The 21,742-nt window shown below is 36.3% G+C and overlaps 1 protein-coding gene across 1 annotated transcript in view; it reads left to right on the top strand.

Annotated features, from left to right (window-relative positions):
* The window catches only part of GLRA3 (glycine receptor alpha 3), a 95,786-nt gene that overhangs the window by 10,149 nt on the left and 63,895 nt on the right, over positions 1–21,742 (top strand). Inside the window, exons 2-3 of the mRNA XM_072406846.1 lie at positions 11,302–11,429; positions 14,212–14,279. Coding sequence (XP_072262947.1) covers positions 11,302–11,429; positions 14,212–14,279 — 196 coding nt within the window. The remainder of the gene's footprint in view (positions 1–11,301; positions 11,430–14,211; positions 14,280–21,742) is intronic.

Below are 21,742 nucleotides of genomic sequence, written 5' to 3'. Positions count from 1 at the left end.
GGCTCGGACAAGGACCAACCTCCAGCCAGCTGCTAGGAACAAGGAATAGCAGCAATACACTGATGCGGTCATTACTTCAGTTTTCTGTCCTGTGAGCATACTTTCAATTGCATATTAGCAGCACTTGGTAATACATCCAATATCCAGTGTTACTATGAAGAAGGTAATGAAAAAAAATAATATTTAGGTAATTTTACTAGCTGCATCTAAAATTCCGTGCATATTTTTATATATTATATAACTTTACAAAATAGCATTTTTCATTTTCCTTTCTGTCTGACATTCAGCTTTAAGTAGTAAATAGCCCTTTAAAACTTCAAAAGAATTTCATTTTTTTAAGAGGAGAATGTAATGACACGAATTAACATTTCATGATCAAGGCTGTTATAAGCCAGATTTACCATTTCTGTGTTTGGAGTCAATGAAGTGTGATAGCAATTATCCTCTACAGCTATTCAAGAGAATGATAATGATTATTGATCCATAGAGAGTGTACATCTGTCCCAAGTCCATCACAATGTGAAATCAGAATGGCATGCAGCACGATATTGTGTAGTTCAGGGAGAAAATGTTGTTAAGTATTCAGAATACAAATAAATAACACATTAAAAAGTGGACGTTAGGCCACAAAATGTATAATAGAAACAGACTGTCCATTAAAAGATGGTAGAGTTACTACAAAGCAAGTCGACCTAGGCTTTATAAGGGTTTTAATATTCATAATAAAAAATTACAGTTAAAGGAGAGCTCCACTCAAGTATTAGGGAGATTAGTAGAATTTAGTGTGCATATGCATTCCGGGGCAGGATAGTGGACCAATTGTGAAGGGGCAAAGACAAAGACATACTATATACATCTGGTTTCATCAGTGCCCTCAGGAATAATGGTGATGGTTGCAGTCCCTAAACATGCTGAGGCAACAAGGTACAGATTCATAAAGTAAAAATGTAATCAGGTGAAAATCAGGATGAAGTTTTGATCAATAACTGGAGAATAAGGGATTAGAAACCAGTGAAGCAAGACTATAGCAAAGTCAGAACAGTTACTGGTCCAGATAGGCAAGGATAGTCAGAACGAAACTGATAACAAAGACCAGGGACTCAAGAAACACTGAAACAGCCTCTTTGTTCAGGTATAATTCTGCAGCCTGTTATCCTTTAATAAAAGGAAGGATCATGAGACTGGGCAGAAGGTCACATGACTGCCAGAAACTTACCCCCTGGTATATGGTATACTGATCACAACCCACAGAGGGAGTGCTTAGAGCAATACATGTATCCATCTAATACATAGTACATGTATCCCGGGTGGGATATTTTCTAGCAGCAGATAAAGTAGATCTGTGGAAGCATTGTGCCATATAAAGGATTTTCATAGAGTACCAAACCAAAAAGTAGACACAGGTCATATAGTTCAGTAAAATGTTATCACATAAAATACTTGAATGGCAATTGCCTTAAAAAACACATGTTTCTTCAATGACTTGCAAATCTACATAGCATAGAATGTTAAATGTGGGGATAAGGGGCCTGATTTATTAAAGCTCTCCAAGGCTGGAGAGAATACACTTTCACAAGTGAAGCTAGGTGATCAAGCAAACCTGGAATGGATTTATTCAATGTCATTTGCTATTTGCTAGTAAATGCTTTGAATCCTGGACCAGATCCATCCTAGGTTTGTTGGATCATCCAGCTTCACTGGTGAAAGTGTATTCTCTCCAGCTTTGGAGAGCTTTATTAAATCAGGGCCAAGGTATTTTTCATTTATATGGGTAGTTTCTGGCCAACCAAAATGTTTCTGAACTGTTATGACGTTTGTATAACACAAAGTCTACATTCACGCACATGTATCATTTGGTTTGTTGCAATGCATTCTAGGCAGGCAGGAGTAAATTAGGTAAAACTTCATTTTTAAGCATTTAGATTGATCTAATTTGTGTTTTGCTGGAACCTGTAACAAAATTGTATAATATAGTTTTTTTTTATATACACCACACACACAACACAGTGAAAACATATAAATGTGAACAGTGGGCAGTCCACTATCTTTTTTCATTAGAAATATTTTTATGTCTACATCACTGCTTTGGAGGTGTGGCCACCTCCTATTTAATGATGATATAAAAAAAGGTGGCTCATTAATTCGGTTACAGAAGTGGCAACAGCAAAAATAAACTTCAGTTGGCATGTTATTTTTCAAAATAGTAGAGGAAGGAGGATTGGGATGAGAAGAGCTTTGTTTTAAACTCCCTTCCTAAAACTATACTTAACAAACCTTAAGCTTCATCCTAAATCCAACTCCCTAGTACCTGACCTTAACACTTAACTATCATAACTCTAATCTAGCATGTTTGGACTGTAACACTAAAATGGGTCATGCACCTTGCAGTCTGGTTGACTTATTAAAAACAACTGAGTGATATAAGGGCTTTCGTACCTGGTCATGAACTGTATGGATGATGTAGGTGGGCTCCTATATTGCAAAGTGGTTGATAAAGAGGACTGTGCAGAGATTGTATTGTCAGATAAATACCGTGACCTTAAAGACCTATGAATATAAGCTGATTAAAATAAGTATAAGTCAAAGTTTTATTTTAAAAAATATAAAAAAAGTAAAGCATGAACCTAAAGAGGTATTGTGATATTTTATGTTTGTTTTTTTTTTTTTGTTTTTTTAGCAACTGAGATTTTAGCCTTTCAATGTACTGTATAAGAACATTTTAAAGCCTGAAAAATAAAGGAATATTTCTGACCTTGCCATTTCATTCACACAAAGCAAAGTTATCACTCAAGGCTGCATAAAAGCAGATAGGCTGTGAAATAAAAGCACTTCTTGGTTTAGGTAACACTTCTAAACAATAGAGACGGGATTGTGGCTACATTGAGTATTAGAGGTCAACCAGTGGAACTTAGTGGATGACTTAGTGGGCATTCATACAATAGAATAACATTAGTTATTCACCCTTTGCAACTGGTGGTAAAGTTACAAAATGCATAGGTTAGTAAGGTCTTATACTTCAATGTGACTTTTGCCCTAAATTCAATTGATTTTACTAATTCCAAATTTAATCCAGTAAGCCATGACAGGAGCCAAAGCCTAACTAATTAAAGCCGAACTAAACTTGAAAAAAACACTGATACCTTGATCCCTCCAACTCTGTCCTCGATTAGGTCCCGCGCCATGTTTCTTCCAGCTCGCAATCTTCTTCTGTCTTCTGTCTTCTTCTGACTATATCACCCAATCTTGTACTGCGCATTTCTGAGATCGAGTGACGTAGCCTGTGAAAATGGAGAAAAAAGGAGTGCCAATCTCATTCCCCCATTGTAGGAAAAAGACCCTTCTGCACATGCTTGAGATTGGACATACACAGATGGAGCAGCCTGAAGACCCCTGGGATACGTGAAGTATGTATCCCAGGAGGCTCTGGTCTCCCATTTAGTCTTTACTGTAGTATCAGTAAATACAGAAGGGAAGGGGCCTCCCTTTTTTTAAAAAAAAATAAAAATATTTAAACAAAAAAAATATATATTTTTATCCTTAAATAAAAAGGGTTTATCCTTTTATATGAAGAAAAAATGTTGGTGAAACAGGCATAGTCATGTTGCAGCCTGGGCGAGCACCAACATCTAAGTGCCAATTAGTGCCAATCTAAGAGCATTTTGGAATTATTTCAGAACAATGAATCAGAAGTTAGAACAAACGTAACAGCCACTAAACGCAGCAGCTTAAAAAAAATCCAATGGGAATGAAACATTCATTAACAATATGGACTGCCTTCCAAATTTCTGCTAAAACAACCCTGAATTTCCTTTTACACAATGAGCCTGCCATACTGTCCTAAATTTAATTTTGAACATTCTTTATCTGGAACTTTGCAACTGCTCTTTACATGGACAATTGCATGAAAAGTCCATCTATCACTTGTGTTAGGTCAATCCTGGACCATTACAGGTTTGCTGGATCACCCAGCTTCACTGATGAAAGTGTATCTTTTCCCGCCTTTGACAGCTTTATTAGAATTAATGTAAAATTACAATTCAGCAGTGACTGACTGCCTGAATCTTTTAAAAATTTGGTAATACATACAGACAAATCTGAAAGGTTTATGCACGTTGTTGCCTTAGCTGGTCAGAAAAAGGTGACAAAAACTATGGCCTCCCAATAAAAGAGTGTTTGCTGTAGCACTTAATTATAAATACATCTGCAGTTACTAGTTTTCTGTGATTGTGTAGCAACATTCCTGCAGTTCCCCTCTTATGATGTATAAACGCTTCTGCACCGCTCCTGAATTCAGAGTTGCCCCCCTTATGTTGACTGTGCCAGTTATTACTACAGTAGAATGAGAAGATGTTGCAAGAAGAGTGGCTATGAACATTGTCACTGCTCATATACAGGGCCGCAACTTGTCAAACAGCACCAGTGCTGTCACTTAACAGCACTAACTTTCCTGCTGAAACCCTCCCGTTGTGATTTGTGGTATCAGGGTGACATGAGGATTTAGCTAGGCCATTATAACTTTTCTGTTTATAATGCATCACATATTGACTGAGCTGGACTGTTTAGACAGCATACAGTCATACAGCAGCGTTTAGTTGTGTATTTCTGGAAATTGTTAATGAAGCAACCAAGAAATTGTGTAATTTCTGCAAATGCTACACTACACTACATTCTATATGAAAACATATCAATAATAGAATAAATCTACTTGCTTTTTGCAACGGTTGGACATGTTTACTGGATTAAGGAATAATAAAAGAAATAATTTACAGCAACGGTGACAAGGTCCTTGTCCCTAAAAGATGTTTAAAATGCCAAATAAAGCTAGCTACTAGACTTGAATGCAAATGTTAAATGCAATTTAAAATCTTTATGTACATCTTTGCAAGCAGTGAAACATAATATCAAAGCAAAGTAAATGTGAACAGATGTTGTGGGATACTTTACTTTTTTGCTTGGTGCTTTGCTTCTTACACTGTTTATAAAATTAAAGTATATATACCTTGTTTTTGTGTATGATGACAATCTGATTTTGCACTTACCGAGGAAGCGATGCAGGAACAGTTTAGTGTGTACTTATATTTCAAAGGTGCCAAAAATTGAATGTCAAGGCATAAATCTCATCATAAATCAATGCACTCTCTCCAGTCTGTACTGGCTGCTTGATTTTGTTCCGATTCCTGTATTGCGTTCACTTCACTGCTTTTCCCTTCCTTGTGCCACTGGACCTTCTGCTATTATTTCCATCTGTCACTACTTTCATGTGCTTTGTTTGTGTTGTTCTGTTTAATGTCTCTGTTGATTTTCCTATAACATTTTAATGTGTCCTCACAAAGCTGGGCAATCTGTACCTATTAATGGGTACTGGAAGTTTTTAATGCCCTGACATTTGTCAGCAAAGAGCACTCTATGGAGAGATGGTACACAAGCCTCATGTAAGGAAAAGTGCTTTTTTCAGTGCAAATATCTGTCTCATGTACTCCAACTTTCACACTACTTTAATTGTGGCTGTTGTTTTGCCTAATAGGTAACCTGGGCATGATATGTGTACAACATATTATTTAAATATTTGTACAATCTTTATGGCTACTGTGACCAACTGTATGAAAGAAATGCAATACTGAATACACTGAAATGTTTTAACCTATTTCACATTTCAGTGCTATCATGTAGCAGGGGACCCTTGACTTATATACAACCCTTGTCCTATTGATTTATTATATTCAAGCAAATATTATGTCAACTTGTAGTGTGCACACTTAACTAATTTGTTTCTAAAATAGCTGGCACTTTGGGTAAAGTCATTTTAGTTTGATTATAGTAGCCAGCTGCCATGCAATAAATATTATTAATATACAAAGTTGTATCCTACAGCAATAATGTTTTACTGTCATAAAACTAAAATGCAGGAAGAGAAGCATAATATAGAAGGTAAATGTATATTTTGGAACAACTGGACACCCAACAAGAGAGTGTGTCAGTGTGTTCAATGATGTAGAGTAAGTCGGTAAAACAATTGACAGGTACAGGCAACAGTTCTGGCAGCACTTTGTTGAATACTTCTGTGTCTTTTGATCTGTGTCCAAAAGCCAGGATTAGAATGGCAGATAGCAGTTCAGTTTCCTCACTTACTATATACTGTAATAAACTACCCCTGATATTGCAGCATATTTACCTTCTGTACTCAGCAGAATTATACTTGCCAGGATTAATAAGCAAAAGATCTCTCAGTGTTCACTACACTAAAAGATTTCTAATTTATTTGTCAATTAAATGACAAAGGTTTTATTTTAATATTTCTTGGGGCCTGTTTCCTTTGTGTATGATGTCTGCCCATTGCTTGAAGTTCTCAATGGCATAAAGGTAGAAGAAGGTTATTGGGCTTTTGTTATTTTACATTGTGTTGTATTGTTGTCAAAATGTGTATTACAACATCTGTTTTATCCAGCAGAGCCCTAGCCAAATGGAGAGTGATTTGTTATCTTTCATCACATTGTTGTCCTAGGTCAGGTGTTGTTGGCACTTTTGGAGTGATAGGATTATCCATATTCTTTATGTAAGGAGGGAGATAAGAATGGAGCAAATTGTTGTAATACAACATAATAAAACAGATGAAGGTCTCGGTCTCCCTCTCTCTATCTATCTATCTATCTATCTATCTATCTATGTATCTATCTATCTATCTAGTATATGTATAGCTGAAAACGCTGGCATAGGTATAATAATGGGAGGTTTTAATTACCCTGACATTGACTAGAGTAATGGCACTACATGTAGCAAAAAGGTAGAAATGTATTAATTTATTACATGATAATTTTATGGTACAGTTTATAGAAGCTCCAACTACAAATTATACTCTGCTGGAGTTTCCCAGTTGTCTAATGCAGAGCTTTTAACCAATGTGTTCATATAAAAAAGAAAATGGGTATCGGTGACCATAATATGGTTTCATTTAATGTAAGCTGTAAACAAGGAAGCAAAAACAGGAAAGATAAAAACCTTCAACTTTAGGAGAGCAAACTTTCCAATTATTCTTTGTTTGCAGATGACACTGCATGGCAGCATCCAGACTCTCAGGTAGAGGGTAGTGCACAATAGAGTCTTTAATCATTTTAGACAGTCCTAGTCGGAACTGAGAACAGAGAGCGGGATTGTTTCACTGGGAATCAGCAGACCACTGTGCAATACTCCTCCGTGGTTCTGTGTCCCTCGTGCAGGGAACGGAGAGCAGACCAAGTGCTTAGAAGAAGGAATCCACAAAAGGAAGGGCAGGGTTACCAGGTAGCAAACTGAAAGCACAGGACTGTGGATCACCTTGAAGTAAGGACATTACAAGGCCAACTCGCTGTTCCTCAGAGCCAGAGAAGTGTGTGGGTGAAGGCGAAAATAAAGTAGGAAAGCATTCTTGAAGTTAGAAAACTTCTTCTGGTCACCGGAAAAACGATATGGCAAATTCATCTTTGGCTCGGATGCAGGAGAGATGGTAGCAGAAGAAACACAGAAGCTGGGGAAGGAGCAGCTGCAGCACTTCCCAGCCGGGAGGTCTGGAGCTGCTGCATTGGAGATGATAAGTCCTGCAGCACCTGGACAACTTGATCAGTCTGGGCCTCCTGATATTCAATTTGTCGCACCAAGGCTTGCTGGGTGCTTGGCAGAGGAATGTCAGCAGGGTCCATGGCCTTTGCAAACCGTCACGGATCTGCCACAAGTATGGGGAAGTGGACCATGTGTGCAATCTTCACGTTTGGCGGAGGTATGAGCTGAGGCGCAGAGTCTAAGGAACCACCCGGCGTTCACCAGAGCACCCCACAAGGAGTGATGGACTTTGCTGTGGACAGCACCCAGGTTGCGGCCCTCAGACACACCTATGCAGACAGCAGCTGACTGCAGATAGAACCGAAGCATAGGACCAAATTGCTAGACAATCTCAAAAACCAGAACAGGACCAGGTTAGGGCAGGTGGCAAACAATCAAAGTCAGAACAAACAAGAGTCAGATTTAAGGAATCAGCACTCAGCACTGGAGCCTTGGGTAAACGCACCTATTGCGAAGACAAGGAGTGTCAGTCTGAACAAAGCTTATATAAATATATAAATCAGCTGGAAAAGTTTGGTGACGTCTCTAACTCCAGAGCCTAGACAGAGCAGCTAGAAGCAAGGTAAGGGAACCAACTGCTGCTGATCTGACATATGTCTGGTGAACAAGTACCAGATCAGCTGTGCTGCTGATCTGTGATAAATGTTAACCACTCTGTTAGCCCTTGCCAAACATACCATCACAGGTAGACTGCCACCATGTGCTTAGGTGCATTGTTACCCTTGGCAACCACAGGTATGTTTCTGCGTCTCTCAGTAATCGCAATATTTATAGTAGTGCCTTCAGGTTAGCAAGTTACACTAATTTTACTTAGATCATTCAGAGATCCAGCTTACACTTTTTATGGTGTTTGTTAAATAAAAACATACAAAAACAGTGCAAAAACTATTACAGAAAAATAAGGACTAATCAAATAATAATAATAGAACTTTAGCAACAGCATACAATAAAAAGGGAAAACTGTGAAATAATACTTAGGTAGAGTTGGTTTTCCTTGGTCCAGGTTGCTGTGTAAAGTCCAAGTTTTTAGTCAGAGTCACTGGGCTCCCTGCAGTGCTCAATGTGTCAGTGCCATTGTCCTTAGCAACAAGATGATATCAGTGAGAGCTCCTTCTACTAGAATGGCTACATGGCTTTTTCTATGCTGCTACATGGCTTTTTCTATGCCAACAACAGAGGTGGGACTAATAGGACCATCCAATGATAGCAGGGTGGGGGTTTTGAGGGGCAAAGATTAGGATGCTTGTACACACTCCCAAGAAGCCCCTGTTCTAGCCAGTAATAATAATTCCATAAGTACAGGTTTTATGAAATACCAACCCCCAGATTATTATTTCACCACAGATTAAGGAGTTCACAGAGACCAAACTAGGCATGTCTGGGATTTATGGTTAACCAGAACAGGCTAAATATGGTTTCCAGACTTTCCTAAAGCCTAGGAAATTAGTTCTTGGTCTCAAAATTCTCACTATAGCGATCCAACTACAAATCAGTCAACTACTATTTTATACAGAATGGTTTATTAGAAATATAAAGCTTATTAATAAATGGGTTTAAAAATGCCACTCAAAGTTCAATCTGAGACACTCTGTCTAGCCTTATCTGAATCTTATGAGTCTTGCAGACACAAAAACCAGACAGTCGCAGGTGTTGTGACTTAGAGGGTCTGAAAGGACCCTGGTTGTCAGATAAATAAATACCTGATGAGGGGAAATGTATGACCCTAGTCTGCTAGAGACAATTTCCAGACAAAGGCATTTTAATAGAAGACAATTTTATATTTAAAAGGGAGGTCAATAATTATTATTTTCCACAATATCACAGGGCCAGTTTCTCTATTTAGGACCACCAACCTCACCTATAATTTGCCATAGCAATTACTAACAAACATGATGATCTTGCTTTTGATTATCAAAAAGTTTTCACTTATTTGGGTTGAGATCTGGACTTTGACTAGGCCATTACAACACGTTTATTCTTCTCTTTTTCAGCCATTCTGTTTTAGATTTGTTGGTGTGCTTGGTATCATTGTCCTTGTGCATGACCCAAATTTAACCGAACTTTATTTGCAGTACAAATGGCCCCATGTTTACCTCCAGAGTACTTTGGTATACATGGAAATTCAGGGTTGACTTCGAGAATATAAGTACTTTCAGGTCCTGTGGCTCCAAGCCCAGATTATTAGCCCCCCACCATTATTCTTGACCGTTGGTAGGAGGTGTTTGTGCTGATATGTTGTGTTTGGTTTTTGCCAAATGTGGCTTTGTCATTGTGACATTGTTGCAAAAGTCTTGTTGTTTGTTTAGATGCAACTTTCAAAATGTTGTGCTTCCATCCATATTCTTCTTAGAGAGAAAATGATTTCTTCTGGCAATCCTTGAAAAACAAGGCTTGTTTTACTTATACTTGTTCAATTTTCTTCTGATTGTACTGTCAAGGGAGGCCCTAGAGCCTGCGAGAGGGGAGCTAGGTGGGGGCCAACATGACTGTGGGGGAATGGGCAGAGGTCAGTTAATGGGTTAAAGATGCAGGTTTTGATTTAAATTGATTGGTCAGATAAAAGGTGCATAGGGGAGGAGTATGTGTCAAATTTTGATTTGAATTGATTGGTTAAGAATTGGTGCATTGGGTGGGGTCAAATAGGTCAATAAAAGCAGAGTGGGGGGAGTAGTAAGAGGCAGGTAATTTCATCAAATTGAAGAGATTCCCACCCGCCCTCCCTGAAGTTATTAAAGTAGTAGTTTTGGCAGGGCATAAGGGTTGGCAGGGTGAGGTCCTCGAAGGGAAGGGTGTTGTACAGGTATGTGGGGAAAAAGTGATGGAGTGTGGAGAGCCATCGGTGGTATGGGGTCTCCAAGTTTATGTAATATGGTTGTTGTGGGGGTAATATTGGGAGGTATGCGTGGTTGATATAGTTCCTGAGGCGGGTAGGGGCGTCTGGGAACAGTGGTATATATATATGTATATCAATCGGAACGCAGATCCCTGATTAATGGTTTTGAAAGGGTTAACAACGTGGGTAGAGGACCTGACACCTGACGATGGGGATGTATAGTTTTAGTTATGGTTGATATTTATGTTTATATTATGTTATCAATAAAAGATGTGTAACAAAATGTGTTAATAAAAGGCCGGACGGCCATTTTCTAGCATATCTGTGTTGTGTATTATATAAACTTAAATGTTTTAAAGAGGTGTGAATTATATTGTTTTTTAGAATAGGCTCATTCATACCATAGTCATGAACTTTATCATTTATCATTCTAACTGAGATGTGGCTCTTGTATGCTTTGCAATTTTGCTGAGCTCTGCACAGTCTGACCTTGGGGGGAATTTGCTGGGATGTCCACCCCTGGAAACATTGGTAACTGTTTTGTGTTGTACCACTTGTAAATATTTATTCTCACTGTAAAATTATGGACTTCGAATTGGCCTCCTAACATTCCTAATAGCCTCTCTAAGATCAATTTTGATAATTTCTGAGTACTTTCCTCCATGGTATTGTGTAACACACACCTGAATTTTCCAGACCACACAATCAATGAAAACATCTACTTTTTTAGCGGTGGTCAGTGTCTGGTACACCAAATTGCAGATGTGCTTGCAAATATAAACAATGAAATTTCATACTTTGGTATTTGTTTTCTAAAAGTCATATGTCTTTGCTATATGTAGTTTAACATTATTTACACTCTTTTCTAATTGCAGTTTGGTTGCTACCAAAGAAACAGACAGTGCTCGGTCCCGTAGTTCACCTATGTCACCATCCGATTTTCTGGATAAGTTGATGGGAAGAACATCTGGATATGATGCTAGAATAAGACCTAATTTCAAAGGTAAAATCATTTCCTATTTTGCCTTGTATTGTACAATGTTTTTCAATCTTCGCTCAGTAGTGTACAACATTGCAACTGTTGCATTTTTCAAGTACCAGCAACCTTCTCGTCCATTTATGATATTTCTCAAAAATGTTTACTGCGAACCACACTATACAACTGTTCCAGTGGTATCTACCAATAGTAGCTGATACTAAAGTATTTAATCACATTCCCCCACAAAAATGCTCAAAGCACCATGACTATTGCAGTGCCTGGTGGATAGGTTTAGGAATTAGAAATTTAATAATAGAAGCCATTATTATATTTGTATGAAGTATACTATTTTCCCTGCTGTAAAACTTTAAGTAAGCCATCATGTACTGACAAGCCCGACCTCAATGACCTCAGCTATGCATATATTTGGGGCTGAAACAAAATAGTTTCAATTAACCTTTAAAACAGGATGTGTGCCTAGAAAAATGTAATACATTGGCAAAATGATATAATAAATGTACCAACATATATTATTTAATAAGCACATAGGAGTTACTAACTATTGTGTTATATTTATACTGCTCAGATATTGCAGGCTCTATTTGATATAATTAAAAATACAGATTGGAGTTGATAATCTATAGTAATAAATAATCTATAGACTACCTGTCCCTGCCTTGGAACTGTTGCTTTTAGTGACATATTTGGGAAATATCTATGTGTTTGATGTTGAAAAACTGAATTTTTTTAGATATTTGTTTCTCCTGCAACAGTGAGTATTAGGGTGGAAAATTCTGCTGTACATTATTGTGAGTTGGAATTTAACCTAAGTGAACAATCATTTTGCTAACGGAAGAATTTTTTATAGTCCATCACCCCTCTGTTTGTTGGATTGTGTAATCCTTTACAACATATTATTAGGGATCTTAGTATTTATGTCAGAGATCACTGATATTTAGAAATACACTTGACCTTTCTGCTTGCACATTTATATGGTCATCAGACTCATTGGTAACGCTTCATAAAGTTTTCATTTACATCAGGCGTATATTGTTCTAAATTATATTTAGCTTTAATGAAATTTCAGTTTGTTTTAAGCTTCTGATCTTCACAGCAGGAGAATAGCCGCTTTGCCTTAGAGACAATAGAACGGATGCATTTTAGATTAGTTTTATTATAAAATATTACTTTTGACAGCCCCTTGAAGGTTTAAAAATGTTACATATGCGCTGTTTGAATAAAAGCATAACTAGGCTACATTAGTTTATATGAGGCTATAAAGCTAAATAAGATGTCCAATCAGCCTCCAGAAGGATGCGGTGTACCTGTGTAAATGAGCAGAGAGTGAAAGTCAATTGACTTTAGGTTTTCTAATGAAGATTAGAAAATAATGATGCCATTGTTGCCATCGCTAATATCCTCGGTAATCTCTGAACAGTACAATATTTTGACCCTCTCTTATTGCTTTATCCTCATGCATTTTAAATAGTTTAATATTGAAATTCATTTTCTTTGATGCCTAAAAAAGGGCAAGAAGCAGACACTGCAAAAATGCTTTGTAGGTTATAGGCACTGTTTAAATTGCTTTAGTTATTTAAAAGAAAACTGAAAAAAGTCTATATAAAAAGCCATTTTGTGGAATTATTTTAAATTATTAACATACAATTGATGTAGATTCATTCAGAGGTCAGGGAAAACTACAACACTGATTAATATTTACTGCACAGAGAATATACATAATTTCCAAATAATTTATCAAGTGATACTTATCCAACAAGGCTTTTAATTTGGATATTTGCATCATAGAAGGAAGCCTTCTGTGAGTATGTATTGAGTTACATGGGTTTACATCTTTACCTGACATAGAACAAAGATAAAAAAAAAATCATATTTAAGAGAGTTGGAACAGATATTGGAAATGTAACTATTCCACAGATCATAATACTAAAAGTAAAGGCTAGTATTTGGATGTATTCAGATATCACATTTGTGATAAATGAATATCTAATAAATTTTTTGTTTTAAAACTCATTGCTTAAAAGAATATATGTCCTGTCAAAATCCTGGGCACTACATAGGTTTCAGTCATCTGCATAGCTAATTTTGCCCTTTGGGGTGCTCATTTACCATTTATATGAAGTAAAATATTTTTTTCTTCCTAATTTTTTTTTTTTTTTTTTTTTTAAGCTCCAGGGAATCAGCTCTGGAATAAGCATACAGGTAGTCCCCAGGATAAAGACATCCAACATATGGATGCCTCTTAGATACGAACAGGGCTTCCCTGCTCACTCCTGTGCAGAATGGAGGCTTGAAGGGGGGCGGTGTGCATGACTTTCAGAAGAAATTATTTGCTAAACACAGCTGAGGTTGTGGGTGATTTTAGGGATGTGACCTCTTTCTGCAGCCTCTTTTAACTCTTTAATGACCAAGACAAACTGTTCAGTTGTTTCTTTTTGCATATCAAAGCACAGATTGCTCCAGAAGCTAATGAATGTCTAGGCTTCATTATTTTTCTTTTCTTGCTTTGTTTGTGACATTGAGGATTTTATGCAGTAATTTACACCATTATGCCTAATAATATGTTGAGACAAACATCTGTCCTAATTGCATTTATTAACATAATGTACCTGTTCCGACTTAACACACAAATTCAACTTAAGAACAAAAAGAACAAACCTACAGTCCCTATCTCATATGTAACTAACTGTATTTCTATATTTCTTAACAGAAAGGATTGCAATTTTGTCTTCTGTTTAAGCTATCTGTATTAAATTTTTATTTTCCCCTATTTCTTGTTTTATTGCAGGACCACCAGTAAATGTCACATGCAACATATTTGTAAACAGCTTTGGGTCAATTGCTGAAACCACCATGGTGAGTAACCAATAATATTACAAAGCTTTACAAAGGTGCACGATCAATAGGCTGTTTTATCAAGAAATAACATACGTCAATGAAACACACGTTCAACTGGTTTTATTGAAGGTTATTTGCAAATATGTAACAATAACTGCAGACTTTTCTTTTATGATTTTTGAGAAAACATCGTGCCTAGTACTAAATGAATACACATAGAAATTGTTCCTATTTGTTATCCTTAATAAATGAAAAATATTGTTTTGCATCTCAGTCAGCTGGGTTCCTGTTGCTGCCTAAATTAACTTTTTGAGTTTCACAAATAAAAAGTACAGTTTTTGTTTTGTTTTTCATTAATTATAATATAATACATTTCAACAGGTTTAGGATTTAGCTGAAGTTTACTAAGTATCAAAAAGTATCACAGTATCAAAAAGTACTGTTACATTACAATTAAAATGGCAATGATTAGAGCACAGCTATAACTTAGAATGATGTGTTCTTTTCATAGGTCAAGCTTGTCCCTGGAAACCACCAGCCAATAAGAAAGTTTATCGCTAATTTAATTTGACAGTTGGCTTACATCCCATTATTAACATTAGATAGAAATTGGTTTAAAGCCTGTACACAGAAAGTAGTAGTTGGACACTGTATGCAGTTAAAGCAGAATGAAATGCTTGTGGAAATTTGTAAAATTTATAATAATTTTTGACACACACTTAACATTTTTTAGGAGCTCTATGTCTCTTGAAGCCTCCATGTTCGCTACCAATTCTACGGCAGACAATTCTACGGCAGACATCTAAATCCACAGCGATCCTCTTTGGCCATTGGATGGCCACTGATGATTTAATAGGAGGTTACTTTGTCTCTGATGCCTGGGTCTTTTGGCAATAGTGCTACATATGGAGCCAAGCTCTACGCTGCATGCCATATGTACCATGCAATGTGGGCAAAAAAACCCACCAGAAAAGTTTTTTTTTTTTGTGAAAAAGAGACTTTGCATGTCTCTTCTGACAAAAAAAATCTACTTTCTGGTGTTTTTTGGTTTAGTTTCTCTTTAAAGAGCTAACCAAAGTAGTACCCACAGCAGTTATATTCAGTTCCAATAAAAATTAATCTGGGATGTTAAACACTATTTCATCATTTCTATTTTCGTCATATCTATTTGCAGATACATTACCAGTGGTTTCATTGTAATATGTATGGCTTTGAAGGAAAAAGCTAGAACTACACATTGCTACTTTGCATGCTGTAACTAATTTACTTCTTCATCATTTATACCCAGATATCCACTGAGCCAAACAGAAACATCACTATTGGTGATGCATGACTAGGTAAATAAAAGACAAATTACCCCCAACAAAAAAGAAAAAATGTGATTTGACCCACACGTGGTCGAGGTGAAGGCAACAACAGGGGAATTTGAATATGGTTGGGTAGATACCAATAGCCTTTCAGGAGGTGAAGCCTGATTAAATCTGTGACCTCTGCTTGCCCTGTTCTAAGTAACTGTTCCTGGGAAAGTAAGTCTCTCCCAAAACGTAGTACTTGTTGATCTGTAAGAAGTTTTGATCTTAGCTGCACAGGTGGCAATACTTCATTGATGGGGTCATTGCCAGGCTGCAGGTTTTGCAGGTTAAACCCTGAACAATGCTCACAGGTTCCCAAGACCTAACTTACAATGATAAGCATTAGAACATAAATAATTAATTCATTATGTTGAGACATTATATTCTGAATACGTGATGTGTGTCATTGTGACAATTTGTTAATGTTTGTATGGAGCAACAAATGTATTACTAGATCAGCCTACATTGGTTTTAGTGGTTACTGTTCAAAATTTTCCTGCAAGTAGGCATAAACACTCTTGAGTTGGTTTTCAAAAATATATTAAAAGCAATTTTTGACTTTAAAAAAAATGATATGTAAAAGGCACATACAAATAGATCACGGTTGTTGGTTTCTTGGTCATTTCAGCATTGTACAAACAGTTAATGCAAAACAATTCAGGCAACCTAAAAAATGTAATTTTGTTTCTGCCTAAACACAGGAAATGTGATTCAGCGGTAAAGTTGTAAATGTTTTTATGAAATGACAAAGTCAAATAAAGTATTTTGATGGAGGTGTTCTAATCCTGCAAATTTGTATCCATTAAGATTTAGTTTGTGAAAAAAATTATATTTGTTTTTATTCAACACTTTTTAAATAAAACACTAATGAACCTTTATTTAATTATTAGCTTTTGTTTAAATGTTGGTAATCTAATTTACATTTTTTGTATTTTACAATATTTGTTTCTTAAAAGAAAAAATGTAATACATTATTACATGATCAGAGATTACCAAAGCACAAAGGGTTATCTAAAGTTATGCCATAAGTAGCTCCCTTCCTTTGCACAGTTGTTTCTCAATAATAAATCATACTGAGCTGTTGGATAATTGTCATTGCGCTGACTTATACAGTTTTTGTGTACTTTACCATCAGATACTGATCTCTGTAAACAAGTGACTTATATTACTAGGTAGATTGAGAAAGCAATGAAGGAGCACCACTTGCAAATTGGAAAAAAGGTTAAATAATATTTACATTTATTAAATAATTAATTTTTTCCTGACTTAAAAAGTAAAAGATTATTATTTTATAAGATAAGCATAATAAGTACCAAAATAAATATGTTCAAAACCATTATACATCCTCCTTAAGCTCTGCTGTTTAAACACAGTAATTTAGAGTCAACCTTAACATTTCACACTGCTAGTCAGTCAGACCAGTAGAAGGAATGAATATTAAATGAACATTGGATGTTGCATATTAAATGAATATGTGTGTTCCAGAATTTTATGTCCCCACTTTAAAAAGCCTGCTCTCTACATTACAGTTAAATTGATATATAAGTGAAAAAATAAAAGTTCCTCATCTCCTGTCTCCCCCTTAAGATGGTTCCATATCAGTGAAAAAAAACAAAAACAATTTTATAAATTGTGCATCTAGTGGAAACTGATCTCAACATTCCCCTTTTTTGCATGTTCAATATACATCATGTAATACAAAAGACATAAGAAGAGAAGATGATACTTCTGTGTTGGGAAAGGATATAAAAAGAATTGGGTGGCTGGGAACTTTGTCGATAAATAGTTCTCTGGAGAAGCCTCTGCTCCTCCACTAAACCAGTTCTACACTTTACTGACCTCATAGGATGATAATGCTTGTTTTAATTAATTATTTTATGTCACTCTGTCCAAGTATGTGCTTAATACAAATATTATATTTAATTTTGAATAATAAATCTCTGTAATTTCTGAAATTGTGCACCGTCATTATTTAAAATAAATGGTCTCTAAAGGTTCAACTATTATTTTTAATGGTTTTATTAATCATATTTATATAAGAGATTGGGTGACGTTTCCTCTTGTAAATGTAAAAAAAAAGTGAAGATCTCACTGTGCATGCAGTGCATAAATTGTTTGTGTGTGTGGGGGGGGGCAAATTTTGTTTATAATATAAAGAGGTTTTTATAACGTAAAACATTTTGTGATAGGTCTGAAGAAGAAGCAAAGCAGCACAGTCAGTCCTTACTTTTTGCACTGCCATGAACCTACCTAGTTGTCAGGTCAGAAAAAGGAGCTGATCCTTAACCTCTGTCTAACCACATACTTGACCAAGCTGTAGTGCTTTGATTGACAGCCATGACATGACACAATGATAAGACTTTGTCATTGACAGTTTGGTATGGTTTAACTACAGTATTTTAGCTAGCAGGCTGTGACAGCTGTCACAGTGAGCAAGCCTAATTAAAAAAAAACACAGAATGCCTCCCTTCTTACAATGATAAAACTAATTATCAAGGCTCCGGGTCTTCCTGGATAGGAATTGGGGCAGTGAACGTGTATGCCTCCTCTCATATCCATAAAATGATCCTCTGGAATCTGGTTTTCCAAAAAAGAAAGAGGATAAACAGCATGCAGTCCCTTTTCTGACCTATCTGCCCCCAGGTGCCCCCCTATCTGCCCCCACTGGTGGTAAAGGCACAATATGAGAAGCAGGAGGGGCAATGGGTTTGCTCCTTTACTCAACTATTACAGAATAGGACTTCCTGTAATTTCAACTGCACCAGTTCCCAAATTATGAATAAAAGCCAAAGGAAAATAACTTTTTGAATTCTTTTTCTTGCCAGAAATGGCAAGTGATCTGGGAGTGTTTATTGTGCTTGATGGCACAATCAGCAAGATTTTCATTTGGGTTTAAATACTGCTGAGAATTTCATTGCAGGGATATTTGCTCCTTTCCTTCCGTGTGCCATGTTGATGCATGTTGTTCTATTTACTGTGAAAGTGATCTTACTTCTCTTTTTCCAATATTTTTTTTCTTTTTATTTATTTTTACCATATACTGGTCTAGCAAAAAAAAAAAGTTTATCACTGAACAGGAAGCTTAGAGAAAAGACTGCCTAAATAAAGTACAGGCAGTGACTTTAAACTGCTTCTGCCTAAATACCGTAGTATTAAGACATTTTATCCTTTTTGGACTTTAGATTTTCAGCAGCATCATGGCTGAGTTGTAGCAGTCAGTTTGACTGCAAATCATTACTCTGGTTATTCTAGTAAGGGGTGCTAGACCAGTGTTTCTATAGTTTAAAAGATATGAGGAATTTACACATTATTAGACTTGTCCAAATGCATTTAAAACACATTATGCTATGGGCTGTAATCTGCCAATGTCGTGAACAAAGCTTAACTATATTCATAACAGAATAATCAAATTTCATGCAATGTATACAGAAGCTTTCACAGCACACATTGGAAATGAAATTAGTTATTCAGAGTACAGAGAAGCTGATATTCACATTTTGACAACTACAATCTAGTTTGAGCAATAACCCCCATTATTTTTCCTCTATGGGAGTTTAGTAAAGATATCTCCTCCACCAAAATTCCAGTAGAGAGATGTAAAAGACTCATTAGGCCTGATTTTATAAAGCTCCCCATGGCCAAGGAAAATACACTTTCATCAGTGAACCTGGGTGATCCAAAAACCTGGAATGGATCTTGTCAAGGATTGAAGACATTAGCAATTAAATCCATTCCAGGTTTGCTGGATAACCTAGGTTCACTGTTGAAAGTGTATCCTCTCCAGCCTTGAAGAGCTTTAAAAAATCAAGTCCATTGAATGTTACAGAAAGCAATTAGCATCCGTTGTTTCTTCCAAAGGGTGTGCTACCAAGTATTAGGTTGAGGGTACCAATAATTTTGTTCAAGCCATTTTTTACTATTTTATTCAGTTTTCTAGAAGTAGTACATTTCCTGACATAAATGCAAGGGTGCCAGTATTTTTGGACATGACTGTACTTGTTCTGCCAATCAGTGAATCAGTGAAGACAACACGTGAGAACAAACATCTCCGCAGCAAGGAATCGGACAGGGGCAAGCTTATTGGACGGATTCATATAATTATCACTGAATGGAAGATTATTTGTGGGACATCAGACAGCCTTTGCAAGATAGATCATCAGCGTGGGACATTACAGATATCTATGGATAGATGGAGGATAGATCATTGAGGGACAATATATATCACAGCGAAGGATCATGCAAAGGTAAAAAATAAGGATTTTTTTTATGGTGTGAAACTGTTCCATACTATCTGCTCCCTAAAAGGTTAATGTATTGGCAAATGCAACTTTCTCCCTGGCTGTTCACTATATAACCCTTACCTTAACCTGAAGTAAGGAACTCACTTTTTATTACCATATCTCTAAGACTTCACTTCCTTCTTGCCATGAAGGCCAAGTACAGACCTACAATTTTAACAGTCACCGGCCAGCTCGTAAAGTATCCCAACGTCTTATTGAAATATTATATAAAGGCATTCTAAAGTGAACCAAAAGTACTCACCAATCCAAGTGCCAGTTACCCATCTTTCTTATTTTTCTTCCTTTGGGGGCCATGACACTAAACATACAAAATCAGTATTTAATGCAGGTCTAAGTTTTTTTTTTATTACTCTTGGGTATAAGTTTAGTCTTTACACCCTTGCCTAAGTTTTAAAATCTTCACTGCAACAGTTTTTACTATTGTGATTTTTTATGGTGGATAAAGTGCCATTTCTGTATATTACCAGGTCTAAAAATAGTTCTGTACCTGATTCGCCAAAACAAATTAGGAAAGTGATGAAGTTGTTACAATCAACAAATGCTTTTATCTGGTCTTAACACATCGCTACACCATAAGTCCATTAACTACCGGTATGTATCCCAATCTGAGGGCAACATGTGCATGAAACTATCCATTATCCATTTGTCTCCCACCAACCTAAATTCAGACATGTATAGACCACTGCACACACTATACTCATAGATAAGCCCTGATTTCTGTTTTGTTGTCTGTGTTTATTTTTTTTGCCCTCAAAATGCAATTAGCAAAAATCTTTTTTCTACACTTGAGTCTTACCTTGTGATATGTTCTGGTAACTGCACTTGTCTCTAGGGGTGTGAAAAATCAGAGCAATCATAAACAAGTGCAGGTATTATGGAGTTTGTCTAACACTTTATATAAGGACACAGAGTCATCTACTGGTGGCCAACAATAATGTAAAAATATAATTTAAGAGCAAGTGACCATCATAACCAACTCAAAATATTTTACTCTGTAAAAAGGATGAATAAGTTATATGAAGAATGAGTCAAAATAATCTGACTTGCCCCTTTTAAATAAATGTTTTAATAATAACACATCAAGGATGTATTGGTTCACATAATTTATCGGAATTTCTATAAATGTTTTGAATGTTATTTGTGATGGCACAAATTATTGCCCTTCAGCTCTGCAAATACAAATTTAGGTGGAGAACATATTACCTGTGGACCTCTTATCCCAAAAACCTTCATTTTAGGGAGCCATCATGCTTTAGTAAAGCTGCTGTAGTTATTTTTATGGGTGCAGGAAAATAGAACATGACAAAGCTGTAATCTTGTCATAAAATCTCTTTCTTTTATTTTTTTAATCCGCGTCTGCTTTAGTTACTCTTCATACTTGCTTTAAATCCTAATCCGTTTATAAAGTGTTACTTCTACCAGCTGGATCTTTGGCCTCTCTACATGACTAACCTGATTGTCTTCACCATCCATCACTCACCAGTCATTTGTCTTTGAATCCCTACAACTGGGAAGGCAAAACATACGCAAGTCGATAAATAATGCATTGAGAATAGCAGAGGCAAGGCCATTTTTTTCTTAGCTTATACTCCTAAAGGTTATTTGAAAATCAACTGTGCAGTGATTCTATATGCATAACTAGTGCTTGGCATGCCATGTGTACTTCACAAGACTCACAAAGATGTCAACATACATCGCATAACCAATGGGATGCCCTTTAATCAATTAAATATTTAATAAAATAATTCCCTCTAATCTCTGAATCCATTAACATACACCTAGAAAATGCTGCAATGACACTCTTTGACAAATTGTCTTGTGGTGTTTA

The sequence above is a fragment of the Pyxicephalus adspersus genome, chromosome 3, assembly GCF_032062135.1.
Source record: "Pyxicephalus adspersus chromosome 3, UCB_Pads_2.0, whole genome shotgun sequence".
In the NCBI taxonomy this organism is placed as follows: Eukaryota; Metazoa; Chordata; class Amphibia; order Anura; family Pyxicephalidae; genus Pyxicephalus; species Pyxicephalus adspersus.
Note: the sequence above shows the minus strand (reverse complement) of the source record. Positions and strands in the feature narration are given on the sequence as shown.